The sequence below is a fragment of the Apus apus genome, chromosome 24 (assembly GCF_020740795.1).
Source record: "Apus apus isolate bApuApu2 chromosome 24, bApuApu2.pri.cur, whole genome shotgun sequence".
Taxonomy (NCBI): domain Eukaryota; kingdom Metazoa; phylum Chordata; class Aves; order Apodiformes; family Apodidae; genus Apus; species Apus apus.
Genome location: NC_067305.1, coordinates 515,914 through 533,112, shown reverse-complemented (window position 1 = coordinate 533,112; position 17,199 = coordinate 515,914). Strand labels below are relative to the sequence as shown.

At 48.4% G+C, this 17,199-nt stretch overlaps 1 protein-coding gene across 1 annotated transcript; it reads right to left on the bottom strand.

Moving 5' to 3' along the window:
• Positions 1 to 5,724: 5,724 nt before the first annotated feature.
• LOC127394015 (von Willebrand factor A domain-containing protein 5A-like) lies at positions 5,725 to 15,279 on the bottom strand. Its single transcript, XM_051639702.1, has 17 exons — positions 15,217 to 15,279; positions 13,647 to 13,894; positions 13,294 to 13,534; positions 12,809 to 12,948; positions 12,562 to 12,676; positions 12,270 to 12,397; positions 12,057 to 12,145; positions 11,691 to 11,835; positions 11,203 to 11,285; positions 10,665 to 10,773; positions 10,327 to 10,491; positions 9,982 to 10,085; positions 9,535 to 9,746; positions 9,175 to 9,378; positions 6,537 to 6,760; positions 6,112 to 6,235; positions 5,725 to 5,928 (listed from the first exon to the last, which is right to left on the bottom strand). The coding sequence occupies exons 1-17, from the start codon at positions 15,257 to 15,259 to the stop codon at positions 5,849 to 5,851; spliced, it is 2,454 nt and encodes an 817-aa protein (XP_051495662.1). The 5' UTR covers positions 15,260 to 15,279; the 3' UTR covers positions 5,725 to 5,848.
• Positions 15,280 to 17,199: the final 1,920 nt, after the last annotated feature.

The following is a 17,199-nucleotide window of genomic DNA, read 5'->3' as shown; positions in this document are numbered from 1 at the left end:
GAATATCCAAGACCTTCTTGTCTCCCATATATGTAATGATTTGTGAGATCTTGAATAAGTACCTAAAATAACCACCCCCACATTTGGGAGGGATTCGCTCCTGTCAGATGCACTTTTATTAATGGGCTGTTGGGCAAGTGGTGTTACCCACTCCTGAGTACCTGCTGTGGCCAGGGAGTAGAAGTGAAGCCTGTACCACACAGATTCAAAGCTCACGCTCACATTCACATCCAAACTTGTCCACACTGACCGCACATCAGCACTGGATCTGGATTGCAATACACCAGTGGATCCCCGCACCTGGGAAGCTCGAAGCAGCAGGGATCCTCACGTCTACTGCTGCAGGCAGCCTGTATGTTAGTGTCTGTGGCTCTTAGAGTGTAAGAACTTATATGTAAACTTTAGACAAATATCCAGATCATGAACAGCTGAATTCCAATTCCTGAAATAAGTGCAAGTCAGCACATACGACTTTCTTAACATAAATTTAGCAGATGATACCTCATATTGTGTTAACCATCATTGCTGATTGACAATAGACTTCAAGGAAAAGAAAGAAAATACTAAGTATGTCACCTTTCATGAGCTTGTTATTTCACTTTTTCTCCTTTTGTAAAACATAGACTTCCCACAGAATTATCTTTTTTTTTTTTTAAGTTTTTTTTTTTTTTTAAGTTTTTCTTCCATGTTGAAATGTGTACTTGGAAAACAGATTTCAGTGACCATGAAATACAAAATGTAAATTTCCCATAGTGTTTAAATGTTTTCTTTTGGTAATACTGGAAGAAATCACACCAGGCTTCACACAAATTATAATCATGTTTCTTATTCCTTTATGCATTTACTATTTTTAATTCAAAATGGTAATGAAGTATTTGAGGCATATTAGAAAATTCCCATTTACTCCAAATTATATGAAGCTCAACATGAGCCAACTGGTGCACTTGCAGCCCAGAAAGCCAGTGGTGTCCTGGGCTGCATCAAAAGAAGTTTGGCCAGCAGGTCGAGAGAGGTGATTCTCCCCTTCTACTCTGCTCTGGTGAGACCCCACCCGGAGCACTGTGTCCAGTTCTGGAGCCCGCAGCATAAGAAGGACATGGAGCTCTGGGAGAGAGTCCAGAGGAGGGGGACAAAAACGATCAGAGACTGGAGCAGCTCCTCTGTGAAGACAGGCTGAGGGAGTTGGGGTTGTTCAGCCTGGAGAAGAGGAGGCTCCGAGGTGACCTAGTGGCTTTCCAATACCTGAAGGGCCTACAAGAAAGCTGGGGCAGGACTTTTTGCACAGGCACGTAGTGAGAGGGCAATGGTTTAAAACTTGGAGATTTAGATGAGATACTAGGAGGAAATTCTTTACTATGAGGGTGGTGAGATGCTGGAACTGATTGCCCAGGGAGGTCGTGGAAACCCCATCCCTGGCAGTGTTGAAGGGCAGGTTGGATGGAGCTCTGAGCAGCCCGGGCTGGAGGGAGGTGTCCCTGCCTGCACAGGGAGGGATCTTTAAGGTTCCTTCCTACACAAACTTTTCTATGATTCTATGATATTTCTACTCCTCCTGCTACTTTTTTTTGTGGAACTTTTCTTCCAAGATGAACACAAAGGCCATCTGACTCCTGGTATGGTTGAGCAGATGACCAGATGTGAATGCTCAGTGTTGAGAGTTTTTCAGATACAAGATTCAGAGAGATTTTGCAGCTATGAACCATTTCACCTTCACAGGCCTGGTCCTCGTGGGGGATTTCAACCATGCCAATATCTGCCGGAGGGACTACACAGCAAAGCACCAGCAATCCATGAAGTTCCTGAAGTGCATTGATGACAACTTCCTCCTCCAAATGATAGAGGAACCAACAAGAAAAAGTGCTTTGCTGGACCTTGTTCTCACCAACAGAGACAGGCTGGTTGATGATGACACATGCTGACTTAATGGATGACTGGGCTGTAACAAGCATGACATGGTTGAATTCAGGTTCCTTAGGGCAGCGAGGAAGGAACGAAGCAAGCCCACTACCCCTGACTGCAAAACAGCAGACTTTGGTCTCTTCAAGGACCTGCTTGGTAGGGTACCATGGGACCAAACCCTGGAGGAGATCCCAGGAAAGCTGGTTAGTATTCAAGGATCACCTCCTTCATGACCAGGAGCAATGTGTCCCAACAAAGGGAACAGGCAGGAATGCCAGGAGGCCTGTGTGGATTAGCAAGACACTCCTGGAAAGAGTAAAAAGTAAAACCAAGGTTTACAGAGAGTGGAAGCAGGGCCAGGTGTCCTGGGGGGAGCACAGACAAGTTGTCAGAGAAGCTGGCTTCAGCTGAGGAAGGAAGGCCAACGCACAGATAGAATTGGATCTGGCCAGGGATGTTAAAGATAAGAAAAGTTTCTATAGGTATGTCAGCAATAAGAGAAAGATGAGGGGAAATATGGGCCAACTTCAGAAGGACACTGGAGATCTGGTCATGCAGGACATAGAGAAGCTGAGGTGCTCAATGACTACTTTGCCTTAGTCTTCACTGGCAACAGCTCTGGTCACATCATCCAAGTTAGAGAAGGAGAAGGCAGGGACTATGAAAAGGAAAATCCCCCCACTGTAGGAGAAGAGCGGGTTTGTGACCACCTGAAGGACCTGAATTTGCACAAGTCCATGGGACTTGACAGGTTTAAGCCATGGCTCATACAATCATAGAATGTGTGGGGTTGGAAGGGACCTTTAAAGGCCATCTAGTCCAGCCCCCCTGCAGTGCACAGGGATTTTTAAACTAGATCAGGTTGCTCAGAGCCTCATCAAGCGTGACCCTGAATGTCTCCAAGGATGGGGCCTCCACCACCTCTCTGGGCAACTTGTTTCAGGCTCCTCAGGTGATCCCGAACCTTGTCTTTTCTTACCATGGGAGGGGCTTCCTCCTTCTGGTCCCCATCTTGAGGTCCTTCAACTTGGAAGGTGTGAGGAGAGACGTTGCCAGTGAAGACCAAAGCAAAAAAGTAATTGAGAACGTCAGCCTCCTTCTTGTCTGTTGTTACTAGTTTGCAATCCTTGCTTATTGGGGGAGGACACTTTCCTTAGCCTTCCTTTTCTGATTGATAAACCTGTAGAAGCCCTTTTTGTTATTCTTTGCATCCCTTGCCAAGTTCAGCTCCAGCCACGCTTTGGCCTCCCTGACCCCATACTGGCATGACCAAGCAGTCACTCTGCTCTTCCCAAGATACCAGTCCCTGGTTGAACTGCTTGTGCAGTTACTTCTTGCCTTTTAGTTTGGCCAGCAGGCTCCTGAAGGAACTGGCTGATGAAGTTGCAAAGCCACTGTCCATCATATTTGAAAAGTCTTGGCAGTCTGACAATGTTCCCACTGACTGGAAAAGGGGAAACATCACCCCCATTTTCAGAAAGAGAAAAAAGGAAGACCCAGGGAGTTACAGGCCAGTCAGTCTCACCTCTGTACCTGGCAACATCATGGAGCAGATCCTCCTGAAGGCTCTGCTAAAGCATGTGGGTGATTGGTGACAGCCAACACAGCCTCACCAAGGGCAAATCCTGCCTGACTGATTTGGTGGCTTCAACAAAGGGGTCATGACATTGGTGCACAAAGGAAGAGCAACTGATGTCATGCACCTGCACCTGTGCAAAACTTCTGACACTCTTCCACACAACATCCTGGTACTGAAACTGAAACAATACAGATTCAATGGATGGACCACTCGTTGAGTAAATAGCTGGATAGATGGTGGCACTCAGAGAGTCATGATCAATGGCTTGATGTCCAGATGAAGACCAGTGATGAGTGTTGTTTTTCAAGGGTCAGTACTTGGACTGGTGCTGTTTAACATCTCCATCAGTGACATGGACAGTGGTATCGACTTCACCCTCGACAAATTTGCTGATGACACCAAAGTGTGTGGTGAGGTTGACACATTGGAAGGGATGGATGCCATGCAGAGGAACCTTGACAGGATTTAGAGGTGGGCTTGTGCAAACTGCATGAAGTTCAACGAGGCCAAATGCAAAGTTGTGCACCTGGGTTGGGGCAACCCCAAGCTACAAACACAGGTTGGATGGAGGATGGATTAAGAACAGTCTGGAGGAGAAGGATGTGGAGGTGATGGTGGATGAGAAGCTCAACATGAGCCAATCTTTTCACTTGCAGCCCAGAAAGCCAATGGTGTGCTGGGCTGCACCAAAACAATTGTGGCCAGCAGGTCAAAGGAGGTGATTCTTTTCCTCTGCTCTTCTCTCGTGAGACCCCATCTGGAGCACAGTGTCCAGTTCTGGAGTCCCTAACATAAGAGGGACATTGACCTGTTGAAACAAGTCCAGAGAAGGGCCACAAAAATAATCCATGGCCTGGAGCACCTCTCCTGTGAAGACAGGCTGGGAGAGGTGGGGCTGTACAGTCTGTAGAAGAGAAGACTCCATGTAAACCTCATAGTGGCCTTCCAGTATCTGAAGGAGGTCTACAGGAAAGCAGGGGTGAGACTTTTTACAAGGGCTTGTAGCAAGGGGACAAGGGATAATGGACTAAAATGGGTGGAGGGGCCATTTAGGTTAGACATTAGGAAGAAAATCTGTAGTGTGAGGGTGGTGAACTCTGGAAGAAGTTGCCCAGGGAAATTGTGGCTGCCCCATCCCTGGCAGTGTTGAAAGGCAGGTTGGATGGGGCTCTGAGCACCCTGGTCTGGTGGGAGGTGTCCCTGCCCATGCAGGGGGTTGGAACTAAATGATTGTTAAGGTCCCTTCCAATCCAAACCATTCTATGATTCTATGACCTGCTTCAGTTTAGGGGCCCTCCATGGGCTGCAGCAATAATATTTGCTCCATCATGGCCTGCAGCGAAATACCTCCTTCCTCCCCTCTTGCCGTGGTGTTTGCACTGCTGTTCTCATACTCTTTTCCCCTCCTTGTGTGGCATTTGTTACCTTTTTTTTTAATACTTTTTTTTTGCAGGGATGTCACCAGCTTTGCTGATTGGGTCAGCATTGGTCAGCAGTGGGTTTGTTTTGGAACTGTCTGAGATGGGGTGGTCTTTTACCCCTGTTGCCTCCCCACTACCAAAACCTTGCCATGTAAACCCAGTACACCTGAAAATCCTAGACCATGGCTCTGGGCACCTATATTTATGCCATGTGGGATTCCATTCACTCTCCAGCTGCTACCTCAGAAGATCCGTCCCTTCTGTTCTTCCTCCTGTCTGGCAGGTGTTTCAGATACCTCTGTGTCGCAAGCTGGTACCGGGGGGCTGAAATGGCCCTGGGCACTTAAGCAGGCCCTGCAGTGATACAACGAAATCCACCCCTTTATTTGACAACCCCTTCCTGGAAAAAACCCAAACAAACAGAAAGCAGAAAAAAAAATTGTCCTGTAGCTTGTGAGGGTGAATGAATCAATGACTGCAAAACCAAATAACACTGGTCTTACTTTCTTATTAAAAAGAGAAAGAAAAGTACAGAGTGAGAGAGAGGGTGGGAGGGAATGATTTATGTAGAATATGTTTTTCTGTAGCATCTGAACAGAATTTTGCTCCCTCAGATCTGGTATTTTGAGCCGATAACTATTTGGGTAAACCTCAGAGCAAAGTAGAATGTGTAAAAATGCAGCTCAGTTTAGTATATATATAGTTAGGGTTATTTTTCAGAATCCAGTGAAAACTCTCATGGTAAAGAGCAAATGTGTCAACAAGTCAGCTGCAGTGGATTAGCCATGGTCAGCAACTGAACCCCCAGCCAGCCACGGCTGCCATCCCTTCCTCCCCTCTCACAAGGCATGATAAAAAAGTTATGGAATATCCCCCTGGCTATGTTGGGTCAGCTGTCCTGGCTGTGTTCCTATACAGCTTCTTGCCCAGTTCCAGAAGTGGGGTAAATTCAAATCCTGAAGATGATGGGCTCCACAAAGCAGCCTAACAGCCTATTTGCTGCCTCCAGACATTCCTCCAGCTGGACCTCTGCAAGCAGAGAGAAAAAGCAGAGAGGGACCACAAGTCAGTAAAGAAAGACAGTCTGTACTGGAAGTCCTGTAAGTTGCCCTGCAGGAGTACCAGGAAAAAGGGCCATGGGTCAAAGAGTGGCAGCTGCGGATTTGGTGGGAAAGGCCCAGAGTGTGAGTCTTCCCAGCAAAACCTTCTTACCAGCTTGGTCGTACAGCCACCTACGAGCTTTGGCCTCCAGAAGCTCTGACCAAGATACCTTCCATTTATACCGGTGCAACCAGACTAAGGCCAAAACTGTGGCCCAGACAGTTGTCTGCACATTCTGTGGGGGAAGCAGAACAATCAGGGGGAAGAAAGAAAAAGAAAGATCAAACCTAACAGCACATGAAAGAAGTAAGGCCTACACACACACAGAGAAACTCTCCAAGTCTCTGAAATCCTCCAAACTGAGAAGTTCTCAGGTGTCTCTGCTGATTCCACCCACAGCCCCAGTTCGCCCCTTCCACAAGGCTCTATATCCCAGCTGCTTTCATCTCTTCCTCTCAGTTCAGCTCAGACTGGAAGCTTGAAACAGGAAGGTCCAGCTCATGATGGTGTTAAACTCCTGCCCCTGATCTGCTTACCTCATTGGGCCTTTGTCCCTCAACATCAGCCTTGCTGAGCCCCAAGGCAGAGGCCAAAGCTGCTGTGAGGGCCCAGGAGCCATTTGCTTTCTGGAGTGCCACCACTGCCCTGAGCCTGGAAAAGTCACACAGTCTGGTTGACAGTGGTGAAATTGGCCAGTCCCAACTCATGTTAAATGCTGGTGGTTCTTCCATCACCTGCTCTTCAGGAGGAGGCTTCTGCTCTGGAAGACAAAAATTCACACAACTTATATTAAATAAGTCACAGCTCGTAACCTTAAATTCTGCCTTCTCCAGGTACACTTTACTCTTCTCCATCCTCTTTGGGCTCCATACAGGATTCTGATCTAGGCAAAATCTGTTTTTCTGAAGTCCATGAGTTGTAATTCTGCTGTTTGTCTTGCTCTTTCCTCTCAGGATCATAAACTCCAGCCTCATGATCTCTGCAGCTAAGGCTGCCCTTGACTTTCCAATCTTCAACAGGTTCTTCCTTATTTGTGAGTAGCACATCAAACAGGATGTCTCTCCTAGCTGGTTCATCAAGCACCTCTATCACAAAATAGGCTTAACACACAAGATCAACCTCCTGACTTTCTTGCATCCAGTAAAATTGCTTTTCACGGAGATGTTGGAGTTCCTCTTTTCTTCTCAGCATGCTTCACAAAGTTCTGTATAGGCATTTGAGATGGGCCCCAAGTCATGCTACTTTTTCACGGGAAGTGTGAGAGCCTTCCCTGTCATCACGTCCCTGAACACATCTGCTCAGCTCCTTGTGCCCTCACTTTTCTTCATATTACTGTAGCCCTTCCTCAACACACCTACTTTACAGCTCTCCTTGCTAGGTTTTCAAGCCTGTTTGCTAAGACACTTTTGTCCCACCGTGTTCCTCAGAGAGGGTTCTGCAGTCATAGCAATAGAAGTACTGCCTGTGATACCAGTCTTACAACCTGTTGTTGACCTGTAGGATGAGTCCGTTTCTACCAGTCCTTTCCCTTTCACTGAAGGGAAGGACTGAAGAACACCAAGTGGGCTCCCATGCCCTTCAGCCTCTCCCACAGGGCTCCATAATTGCACATGAACTGGCTCTCCCTGGCAGTGTCACCACTGTCCACATGGAAGAGCAGCAATGGGTAATAGTCCAAGGACCACACAAGCCTTGGCAGTCTCTGCAGCTTATTCAGTCATAGCCTCTGATGAGCAACACACCTCCTGAAGCATGAAGCTAGGTTGGCAGCTGGGTGCCTCCATCCTCTGCAGCAGAGAACTTCCAGAAAACACCACATACCTTCCCCCTGTGCTTGAGCACTAGATTCAAGCTCAACTGGCTCTGAATGCCTCCCCTGAGACCTTGTTTGTCCTCACCAGTGCCCAGGCACTATCCCCAGCCTGAAGTTGCAGACCTATTGTCAGAAGCTGCAAGCCCCCTTTCCCCATTCTGACTGTGGCCTCCAGATATGCCAACCTACTTGCTTCATGTCACACAGAATTCTTCTCTGCAGACATTTCGTAAATACCAAGACAATCTCCTCTTCATTCACCCTGACAGTGTGCAATGTGATCACCTCTTCCTTTTAGCTCCTTCAGTCAGCAAGTCCCAGCCCTGACCAGAACATACCCCTTACAGAGGAGGGCACTTCTGCCCTGGCCCCAGGTGAAACACCAGGACAGCACTATCTTCCTTTTACTCTCTGTCTGGACTGTGGCTTCCAGTGTACCAAGGGCAAATCACAGAATCACCAAGGCTGGAAAAGACCTTTAAGATCATCAAGTCCAGCCTATGACCTGACACCACCACACCAGCCAGACCATTGTACTAAGTGCCACATCCAGCCTTCCCTTGAGCACCTCCAGTGATGGGGCCTTCCCCGGGCAGTCCAGTTAGTGCTGGAGGGTGTTGGATGGCATGCTGCACGACCTTCACTCAGCCCCATAAAGGCTTGAAGAGTGCAGAGACCTCTCTGCACCCCTGCCACACTGACTCCTGAGACAACTGCTGTGTCCATGTCAGCTAGCTCTGTGTTCTTGCCTACCTGATACACAGCTGCTTTCTAAACATCAGCTGATAAAGTGCTTGACACGTTCTCCCACCATTAGAAGTCTTTTGAAGATAGTAAGCAGTGACAGCCCCTAATTAGGAAACAGCCAATACTATTAGAGTCGACTGAAGCACAAGTCTACAGATGTCAACTCTCCTTGTCAACGGTAATCACAAGTTCCCAGCACGTGGTCCTTGGAGATCTGAAGATGTGCGCTGTACAAGAAGAAGGCTGGAAGGAAAGGAAGCCTAGAAAATGCTGAGTGAATGCTAGTGAGTGTCTGCTGGCTGGCTCTTTTCTGCTGAACTGCGTGAAGATAAAGCTGAAGATTCATGTAGGTACTTTGTGACAAACTCAGTGTTTGGTAGAGAGTTAGGGGTAGCTGTGGGGCAAGGGACAATGTTCCTTGAAGGAAGTATTAAGGCATTTGATTCTTAGTTTCTAACCCAGAGTTGAGATGTAGAAGTTTGTGTTGCCTGTCTCTCCATCCAACCCCAGGACAACACAATCAGGAAGTCTGATGAGAAGATAAATGCTGAAAGGGGAGTTCAACCCCAGTTCAGCACATTTTGAGAATGCACAGCTGAAAAGATTCTCCTTACCTCTACAGGATGCTGAAAGTTGAGTGGGTGCCTCAGTGTCAGGGGCTTTGTGACCAAGTGTCTCAAGGCAGAACTGGGACTTCTGGAGCATCCAAAACTTGATGGACTTGAACCACACAGGCTGGGAGCCACGCAACCAGAGCAGCTGGCAGGGAACCAGATTGCAGGGAGAGAACAACATGCAGGAGTCTTGAGGCAAAGAATCTGGGATGAGGCAGGAAGACAGGGGTTAGGCTCATGAGATAGGCAAAAGGATGGTGAAGCCCACAGGATAGCGGGCTGCAGATGGTTGTGGAGGCATCAGACCAACAAGTCCCACTTCCTTCCCCAGAGTCCCATCCCCACCATTTCTGCTCTTACCACAGTGTCCAGCATTCCTCTGTTTCACACGCACTGCCACATTGGATGTGAAAGGGGAAAGAACCCCCAGGCTGAGGCTGGACTTCACGGTGCTGTGCCAGATGTCCTCTGCCCTGTTTGTTCCCTCCCAGAACAGTTTCCACAGCAGGTGCATCATGGCCATGCGGTGCACAGACAGCTTACGGGGGCAGGGAGTTAGATCTTCGTTCCACCTTGAGGAGGGGTATAGGACATGTGCAGTAGAGAGAAGGGGCAATGGGGCAATGGCCACCAAGGTCCTCCTCCCAAGGTCAGGGCAGAGGGAACAAGAGGGAAGCACTGGATGCCCGGATTCTCTTCCCACCTCATGCTACAATAGAAAGGATGCAAGAGAAGGACACCTGCTGTCCCTCCTCCAGACCTTGCCAATGCCACTCTGCCTTGTGAGCAAGTGTGTTAACTTCTCACCTGTCATCTGCTGATGGTGACAGCGAGAACCTGAGTGTGTAATCAAAGGACTGGCTGCCCACATGGTACTGAAGGGTCACCGCTCCCTCACCCATTTCTGGATCCTGATGACACAAGGGAAAAAGTCAGACTGGAATGTTCATCTCCAAAGCACAGGCAGCCTGGCTACCTAGGTAGCTCTGCTAAGGTAGCAGATGTCTATGGTTGGAGCAGGAACGGTGGGGCAAGAATGAGGTTCACAGAGCCCTTATCATGGGCTCTCTCAGGTCTGGAACAGTGAAACAGGGAATGGGTCCTTTACCTTCCAGAAAGACCCAGTGCGTATGGTTCCTGGATTACTCTCACCTGTGCTTGCCCATGTATTTGGGCGTAGATGAAGCTCTGATGTCCTTGGAAGATCATCTCGGGAGCTTTTCTGATCACTGACACTTCCAGGCCAGGTGGAAGGTCCCAATGTAGTGAGATTCTAGTTGCCGGAGGCTGCAGAGCTTGCTGCAGACATTTCATTACCTGGTGAGGGGAAGCAGAGAACACAGACCATTTTGGTTCCCTCCCAGTTCTGGGCAGAAGGGAAATAGGAGGAGGTCTCTAAGCTGGAGTGGATGGTGGTATTTGGGTTGCCTTGCATGTCTAGGAAAGCCATGGGAGATACTGAATAGAGCAGAGGGTACCTGGGTTATTACCTCAGATGTCATGTTCATATTAGAGTGGATGCACACACATTCACCTTTGGTCTCCAGGGCCATGGCCTGGGAAAGATTGAAGCTGTCACATGTAGAAAAACAGAAACACCTGTACAGGAAAAGAGGGGGAGGATAGAGATGGGACAAAGGTGAAAGGCACGATGGCCAAAAGTGGTACAAAGGACAAAGTCTGGAGTTGAAAGTATGAAACTGAATCAGAGTTTTCCCATTCACTCTGGGGTATAAGACACTGCCTGCTAGACAGGGAGATGGTGAGAAGGGGTTTTGGGTCTGCAGAGCACACTGGGGTATTGCAGGGTGAGGAGGAAGAGGAAAAGTTCTGAGAAGAGCAGTGAAGAGTATAGGCAGACTTAGTGAGGTAAAGGAAGTGTGTGTTTGGGTCATTGCTGAAGTTCCATTGAAGTAAAGACAAGATATGGGGCAGACTAAGATCTGGGAGAATGTTTGAAGTACTCTGATAATCAGGGGGAGAAGAGGGTTGTGAATTGGCATCTTAGGGGACAGGATCCCCCATTACCGGTGCTGGTCCCGGTAATGAGAGACCTCAGCCATGACAGCTTCCTCTTCATTGGAGATCTTCCTTTGAATGAAGATGAAAAGCTGAGGGAGAAAGGAGGGAAAACAAAGATTACCAGGGCTGAGCATGTCTGTAGAGGAAAAAAATCCTCCTAAAATGCAGCAAGCCTTCTCAGTTTGCTCCCTTACCCTCTCGTACCCACTGGTCTTGAAACATGAAAAGAGCTTGTGTGACTCCTTTCACTATCACCAGGACACCTCTGAGTACAAAGGGGCTTTTCACAAGGAAGATACACCTTCCCCAAGTGCAGGCAAATCCCACAGAAACCCTCCCATGCTGCCCACCCCAAAGATGCTGTCACTTCCTGCCCCCATGTGTCAACTCTGGATGCAAATAGCAGTGTAACTTCTAACCCCAAGCCCTGAAGTCTACCTTTACCCAGCTGCTTACACACGTTCCCTACCCCATAACCCTTTGGCCCTTGATACCTGTCGGGGATGTCCCTGAAGGAGTGGAGTGCTGTAGATAGACCTTAGGAGGCCCAGCAGGTCACAGCCCCCCAGACCAGGGCTGATGGAGGAGATACGCCTCACTGCATTGTCCATGCTTTCCTGCCTGTATACCACACTCTGCCTGTAGGAAGCCATCCAGAGTATCAGAGAGGGGAGAACCTGGCCATGCTCACTATCAAGTGCTTACAGAAGCACCCTGAAAAGAGAACTTACTCTCTCACTGCCATCAACATATTCCATCTGATAACTGCTTTCCAGCAAGAGTTTTTTCCAGAGTTACACTTAAAAAAAGTTGTACTTTACTTACCCCTTGGCCCTGCCCCATCATCATCCCCAACTCACGGATAGAAGGCTTTGAAAGTGGCCCCAAAACTGTAGATGTTGAAGTAGCAGCCCAGAGGCAAACTCTTGAGGAGGAAGAGCAGTGTGTTCTGGGGACACAGAGAGGAGAGCTCAGATGTGAAAACTGGGTAGAACATCTGCCCACTTGGAGCCCCACCAACTGGGCATGACCAGTATGAAAACATCCCCTCTGAAGACCTCCTCTGGTGGTACCTGTGCATCATGGAAAAGGCTTTGGTCCATGAGGAAGAGGAATTCCCCAAGCTGGCCTGGATTGGGCACCACCTCAGGAATGTAGGGCCTTAATGTCACCATCACCACAGGATCTCCCAGCAGAGAGCCTGGAGCGTGGGGAAACATGGCATATTTTTAGGTTGGAGCCTTCTTCCCTGTGTCTTTGCTTTTGTCCTCCACACAGGCCTCAACTCTGCCTGAAAAGCCCCTCAGATCCCCGCAGTCTCCCTGACACCCTCTCCTAATGGACACCTCCACTCTCCTCACTCACCCGGTGGGGCTTTGGGATCTCTCCTCTCCACCACAGCACTGAGACTGTGAGATCCTCTGTAATACACCAGTAAGTTCAGATCACTGTGCAGCCAGGGGGAAGATTTCAAGGAGACCTGAGGACAAGCAGGGTGTGGGGAGGAAAGAGAACCAGATAGAAAGATTAAGTAGTCCTAATGAGCATCAGCAGGCTGCAAATCCTTCCCTCCTCTCCCCCTGTGGGACTTCAGCATCTGGCAGGGCTGTACCTCAGCAGATGTCTGATCTGGAGCTATGTATTGCAAAGGGGTGTAGCTGCAGTTAATGTCAACATGGGACACACCATGGGCCGACTTCAGACAGACGATGAAGTCCAGGTTTTTGGGTATCTCCTCAGAAGAGATCTGGTCTGCAGCGAGAAAGAGGTGTGAGAAGTTGAGAGAAGAGACCCTAGGAGAGCAGTCAGCTATGGTGGGGCACAGTCTGTCATTGGTAGGGTGGAAATGTGGCATCTGAAATACCCCTCACTCTGGTGCTTAGTGGGGGAGAGCATGGTGAGTCTGTAAACTCACAGTTTGTAGAGGTATCTGCAGGGATCTCTTGCTGTGGGATATATGGAGAGAGCTGTGGGGTTCATGGCTTTGAGATGCAAGGAGGAATATTCATATTGTCTCACTGAGGCATGTGTGCAGTTATGGGGGTGCTTCCCTGGAGGAATGTGGGGGAGCAATATGTTCTTCCCTGGGGAATGTACCTGTGGAATCATATCTTCTCCAAGGGAACACCTGGGGGAACAGCTCATACGGCCAGCAAAACTGGGCTGCTCCATCAGGCTGCAGTGGCAGCTCCTGAACATAGCACAGGCTGATGGTCACCTCTCTATCAGGAGGCAGAGACCCCAAGAAACAAGCGAACACAGGACCCCAAAGATCCCACTGGTCCTGCAGGTATCTTAAATTCTTCATGCCTGAAGTGGCTTTGCGCAGCTGCTGGGCCTGCCACAGAAGGAGAAAAATGTGTCACTGAGGTCTCCATAGGATTCCATTCCCTCACCTCCACCCATCATCCCAATCTGCAGACCACCCCCTCCCACTGCAACCCCAGTACCTCCTCCTTCTCCCAGAGCATTGCTTCAATACGAGTGTCCCCCATGGTAGCGTAGAAGGTGTGTACAACAGTGTTGGAGTCCACAGGAAAGACAAACACAGTCTCGTTAGAGACCTGCAGCCTGTTGCGGAAAAACAGCTCAGACACCACGTCAGCCACAAAGTCCTGGATGGTTACGTTGACTGCCACAGCTTTCAGCTCCACTTCATCAGAGGAAGAAAAGAACCATAAACCCCTCTGGAATAAACCTGAGGAAGACACAGCAGCTGTCAGACTGCCTGGGTGCACATAGGAAACTTGGCATTTGAGGTGTCTACTTGTAGTGGGGAAGAGTTGTGTGATCAAACCTGCCAGAGAAATGCCGGTTGCAGAAGCTGACGATTAGCAACGAAAGGTCCCTGAGGCCATCAACATGTTTCCATTAGACCACAGTTGTCCATCTCTCTAAGCCCCTTTCTGTCTGACACATGTGGCAGCTGTGCCCTGAGATTGGCCAAATGTGCCATCTTAGTTCAGGCCTACCATGGCACTGAGAGGAGTCTGTCTGTCCCCCCACATGTAGCATGAGACAGTCCCACAATGGACCTCCATGCAAATGGCAAGAGATGCCATGTAGCTCCTCAAACCTTCTGAACATCTTTAAGAAACAGGAGCAGGTCCCACCACCTGCTTTGACACTAATGCTCCAAAGAGATGATCTTGATTTTCAGCTTAAGCAGAAAGCATACTACTACTTTTGAGCCACTGAAAGGGAAAGGGGAACCAAACCAAGGGCACTTAGCATGGCATCAAAGGTAGAGTCACAGGAAGTTGCCTCATTTCCTTTACATTGTCAGCAGTGGAGATTTTTCTTGCTGATGTCCCTTTCTTACCTGTCATACCTGTAGTGAATGGTTTATTTGAAGCTATTTGAATTTGGTTGGAAGATGGCTCTGGTGACCTCTCTGCCTGCTATAACAGCAGCCCATGGAAAGGCAACCTTCTGCACACCTTTGCCCTTGGTTTGACATGAAGAGCATCTTGTATTAGGGCAAGGTTTGGCATCAGTGGAACATAAAACCTGAGGGTAAAATGTGTTGGAGTACTGTCTTAGTCAAGAATGACATAAGACTGTAGTAGGAATACAGTGACACTTAGCAAAGGTGTAAGACCTTCCAGTGTTGTTAGGTCCTGGAAGGGGATGGTGTACAAAAGATGGTGTATTTCACCTCGAGGGCATGATGCAAGTCACCAGTCAAGCAATGTACCGAGGTACCCAACACTGTTCAGCACCTCAATACTGAAGACTGTTTCCTCATCCTGCCTCCCACAGTAACAGACATCCCTTCTACACCATCCTTCCACTCTGTGATGGTCTCCTTGGAAAGTCCTCAGCAGTATGAGTGAGATGAATCACACTTTAAAATATCTTTTGCTATGCCAAAAGGAAAAAGTGAAGGCTGACTACAGAGCATGCCCCTGAATTCTCAAAAAATGTCAACACCCAAGAAGACAGTTCCTTCCCACAATGCTCTCCCAGCTCAAATCTTCGTGACTGCTCACAGACTCCACCCTTCTGGCCCCAACTTACCCCTACACAGGTACTGTTTGCTCAGTATGCCACTTTTTCTCATCTTGACTCTTTGGTGGAAGACAGCTTCTGTGTGGGAAAAAGCATAAGTGAGCTATAAGGACCTTCAGAAAAACACTGGGCACCTCCATCTTCCTTTCCTCCGAGATACAGAGCTCCCCCTCATGTACATGGACCAAGATGACTCTTTGCTTCTTCTCCTTCCACCTCAGGATCCTTTTTGCCTTTCTCTCACCGGCCTGATAGCAGATTAGTAGGAGACAGGCTTGGGATGGGAATTGCAGGCGTCAAAAATGTCTATTGGTTCAGTGAGGTCGCCGTGTTTAATTCAGATTAGAGTACAGGGAATGTGGAAGCAATGGGTTGAGCCACAGCCTGAGACACAAGGCACAGCATAGAGTTTTGGCTTGAGCAGCAATAATTGTCCCTGGAGGACACTGATACCAGTGTTGACAGAGGAAACCATTGGCAGAGGGGAGGAGAGACAGAGCAGGTGAAGCAATGTCTGGGAGGGCGAGTGGAGGAACGCATGAATTTCAGCAGAGTAGTTGGAGAGCTGGACAGCATTTAGTGGTAGTAGAAGTGAATGGCAGGCAAAAGGTGATCATATGGGGAATTGAATGAATGGATGAATTAATCTGTAGCTGGGATGCATGGATGCACATCCAGGAAACTGGTGGGCAGGAGGGTTGTGGAGAAATCAATGACCAAATGCCAGTTGTGTGGAATGCTAGGGAGATGATGGTAAAAAGTGTCTGGTTTGTGATTCATCTGTCAGTTAGGCACCTAAAGCCACCAGGTTTGTGTACAAGTCAGTGGTCTGAACTGTTTCAATACTGAATCGAGCTTTAACTCAGTTGCCAGAACTCTGGACAGGAGGGCACATTGCAGCGAGGAGCCGTAGCACAGGTGAGTGGTCCTCACAAAGGTGAGGAAATCTGGTCTAGCTGTGTTCCATAGGTCCTGTGCTGTACATGTTGGCATCATGTGTCAGCCTTGGAAATGACAGGATATCTAAAATAACATTAGACACCAATGTCTCAACAACTAAACCTCATCTTTAAATTTGAATAAAAGCAAGAGTTTCTTCCTCTTAGCACAAGAATAAGATCCAGTTCAATATATGTAGTAATGTAGATATTTAAAATAGATACAATCCTATTCACTGTAAGGGAGTTGGGCAGAAGGCCCAGAAAGAGTGGGTGAGACTGGGGCAAAGCAATGAATGAGTAGTGATGGGAATGTGAAGAGAAATGGAATGAGGAAGAGAAGGAGGGATATATGTTCTCTGCTGAAGTGTTCCTGCTTGGGGGATCACTGTACAGAGAGGATTCAGTAATCCACGTAGGAGTTAACCTGAGAGCAGGACTGAGCTGTGCTGCAGACACATCTTGGACTTCAGGACAAACCCTGTGGCCGCAGGATAACCTCAGCCAGCTTATTGTAACATGAGCCCTGGAACATGATTCACAGCATCTGAGGGAACGTAAGATTATCCACCCTCTTCTCACTCACAGGTGTCAGGTCTAAGAAATGACGTTTCAAATTGTACTTTGCAGGATCCAAGTGTCTTTCTTAGTAGGATCAGCAAACCAGCACCTACCTCCTGGGAGAAAACTTTGGTTGCTGGGTCCCAAGGAGAAATACCTTTCTGCAAAAAAGAAATGAGAAGAATACAGACCAAGAGCCTGGCTGCCCCCTGCCATGAGGGGCACTCACAAGGAGCTTGCCCCAGGTGGTTTTTCGGATGAATTCAGGAACAAGGAAGAATTATTTGAACATCCCAGCCCAGCTGAAGCATGAAAGTGTCTCAAGAAACACGGAGTAGGTCAAGGGAAAGGCAAAGAAAACTCCTGCTCTGGTTTGTTGCTAATGTGCTTGGAGCAGGCACAAAGGGGGTTCAGAGCTGCCAGTGGGGGGTCCTGGGCAGCAAATGGCAAAGTGAGTGTGTGGGGCGGGGGCACAAGGAGTCCAGTCCCAGGC

Bases quoted from the DNA above. Each gene is read 5' to 3' on its own strand.
- LOC127394015 (XM_051639702.1), bottom strand. From the start codon at position 15,259: ATGAGAAAAAGTGGCATACTGAGCAAACAGTACCTGTGTAGGG. The intron at 12,949-13,293 runs GTACATTCCCCA...TTCTCGCTGCAG, and splicing joins GAGAAGATATGATTCCACAG to ACCAGATCTCTTCTGAGGAG. The intron at 10,774-11,202 runs GTAATGGGGGAT...TTTCCTGTACAG, and splicing joins CATTACCGGGACCAGCACCG to GTGTTTCTGTTTTTCTACAT.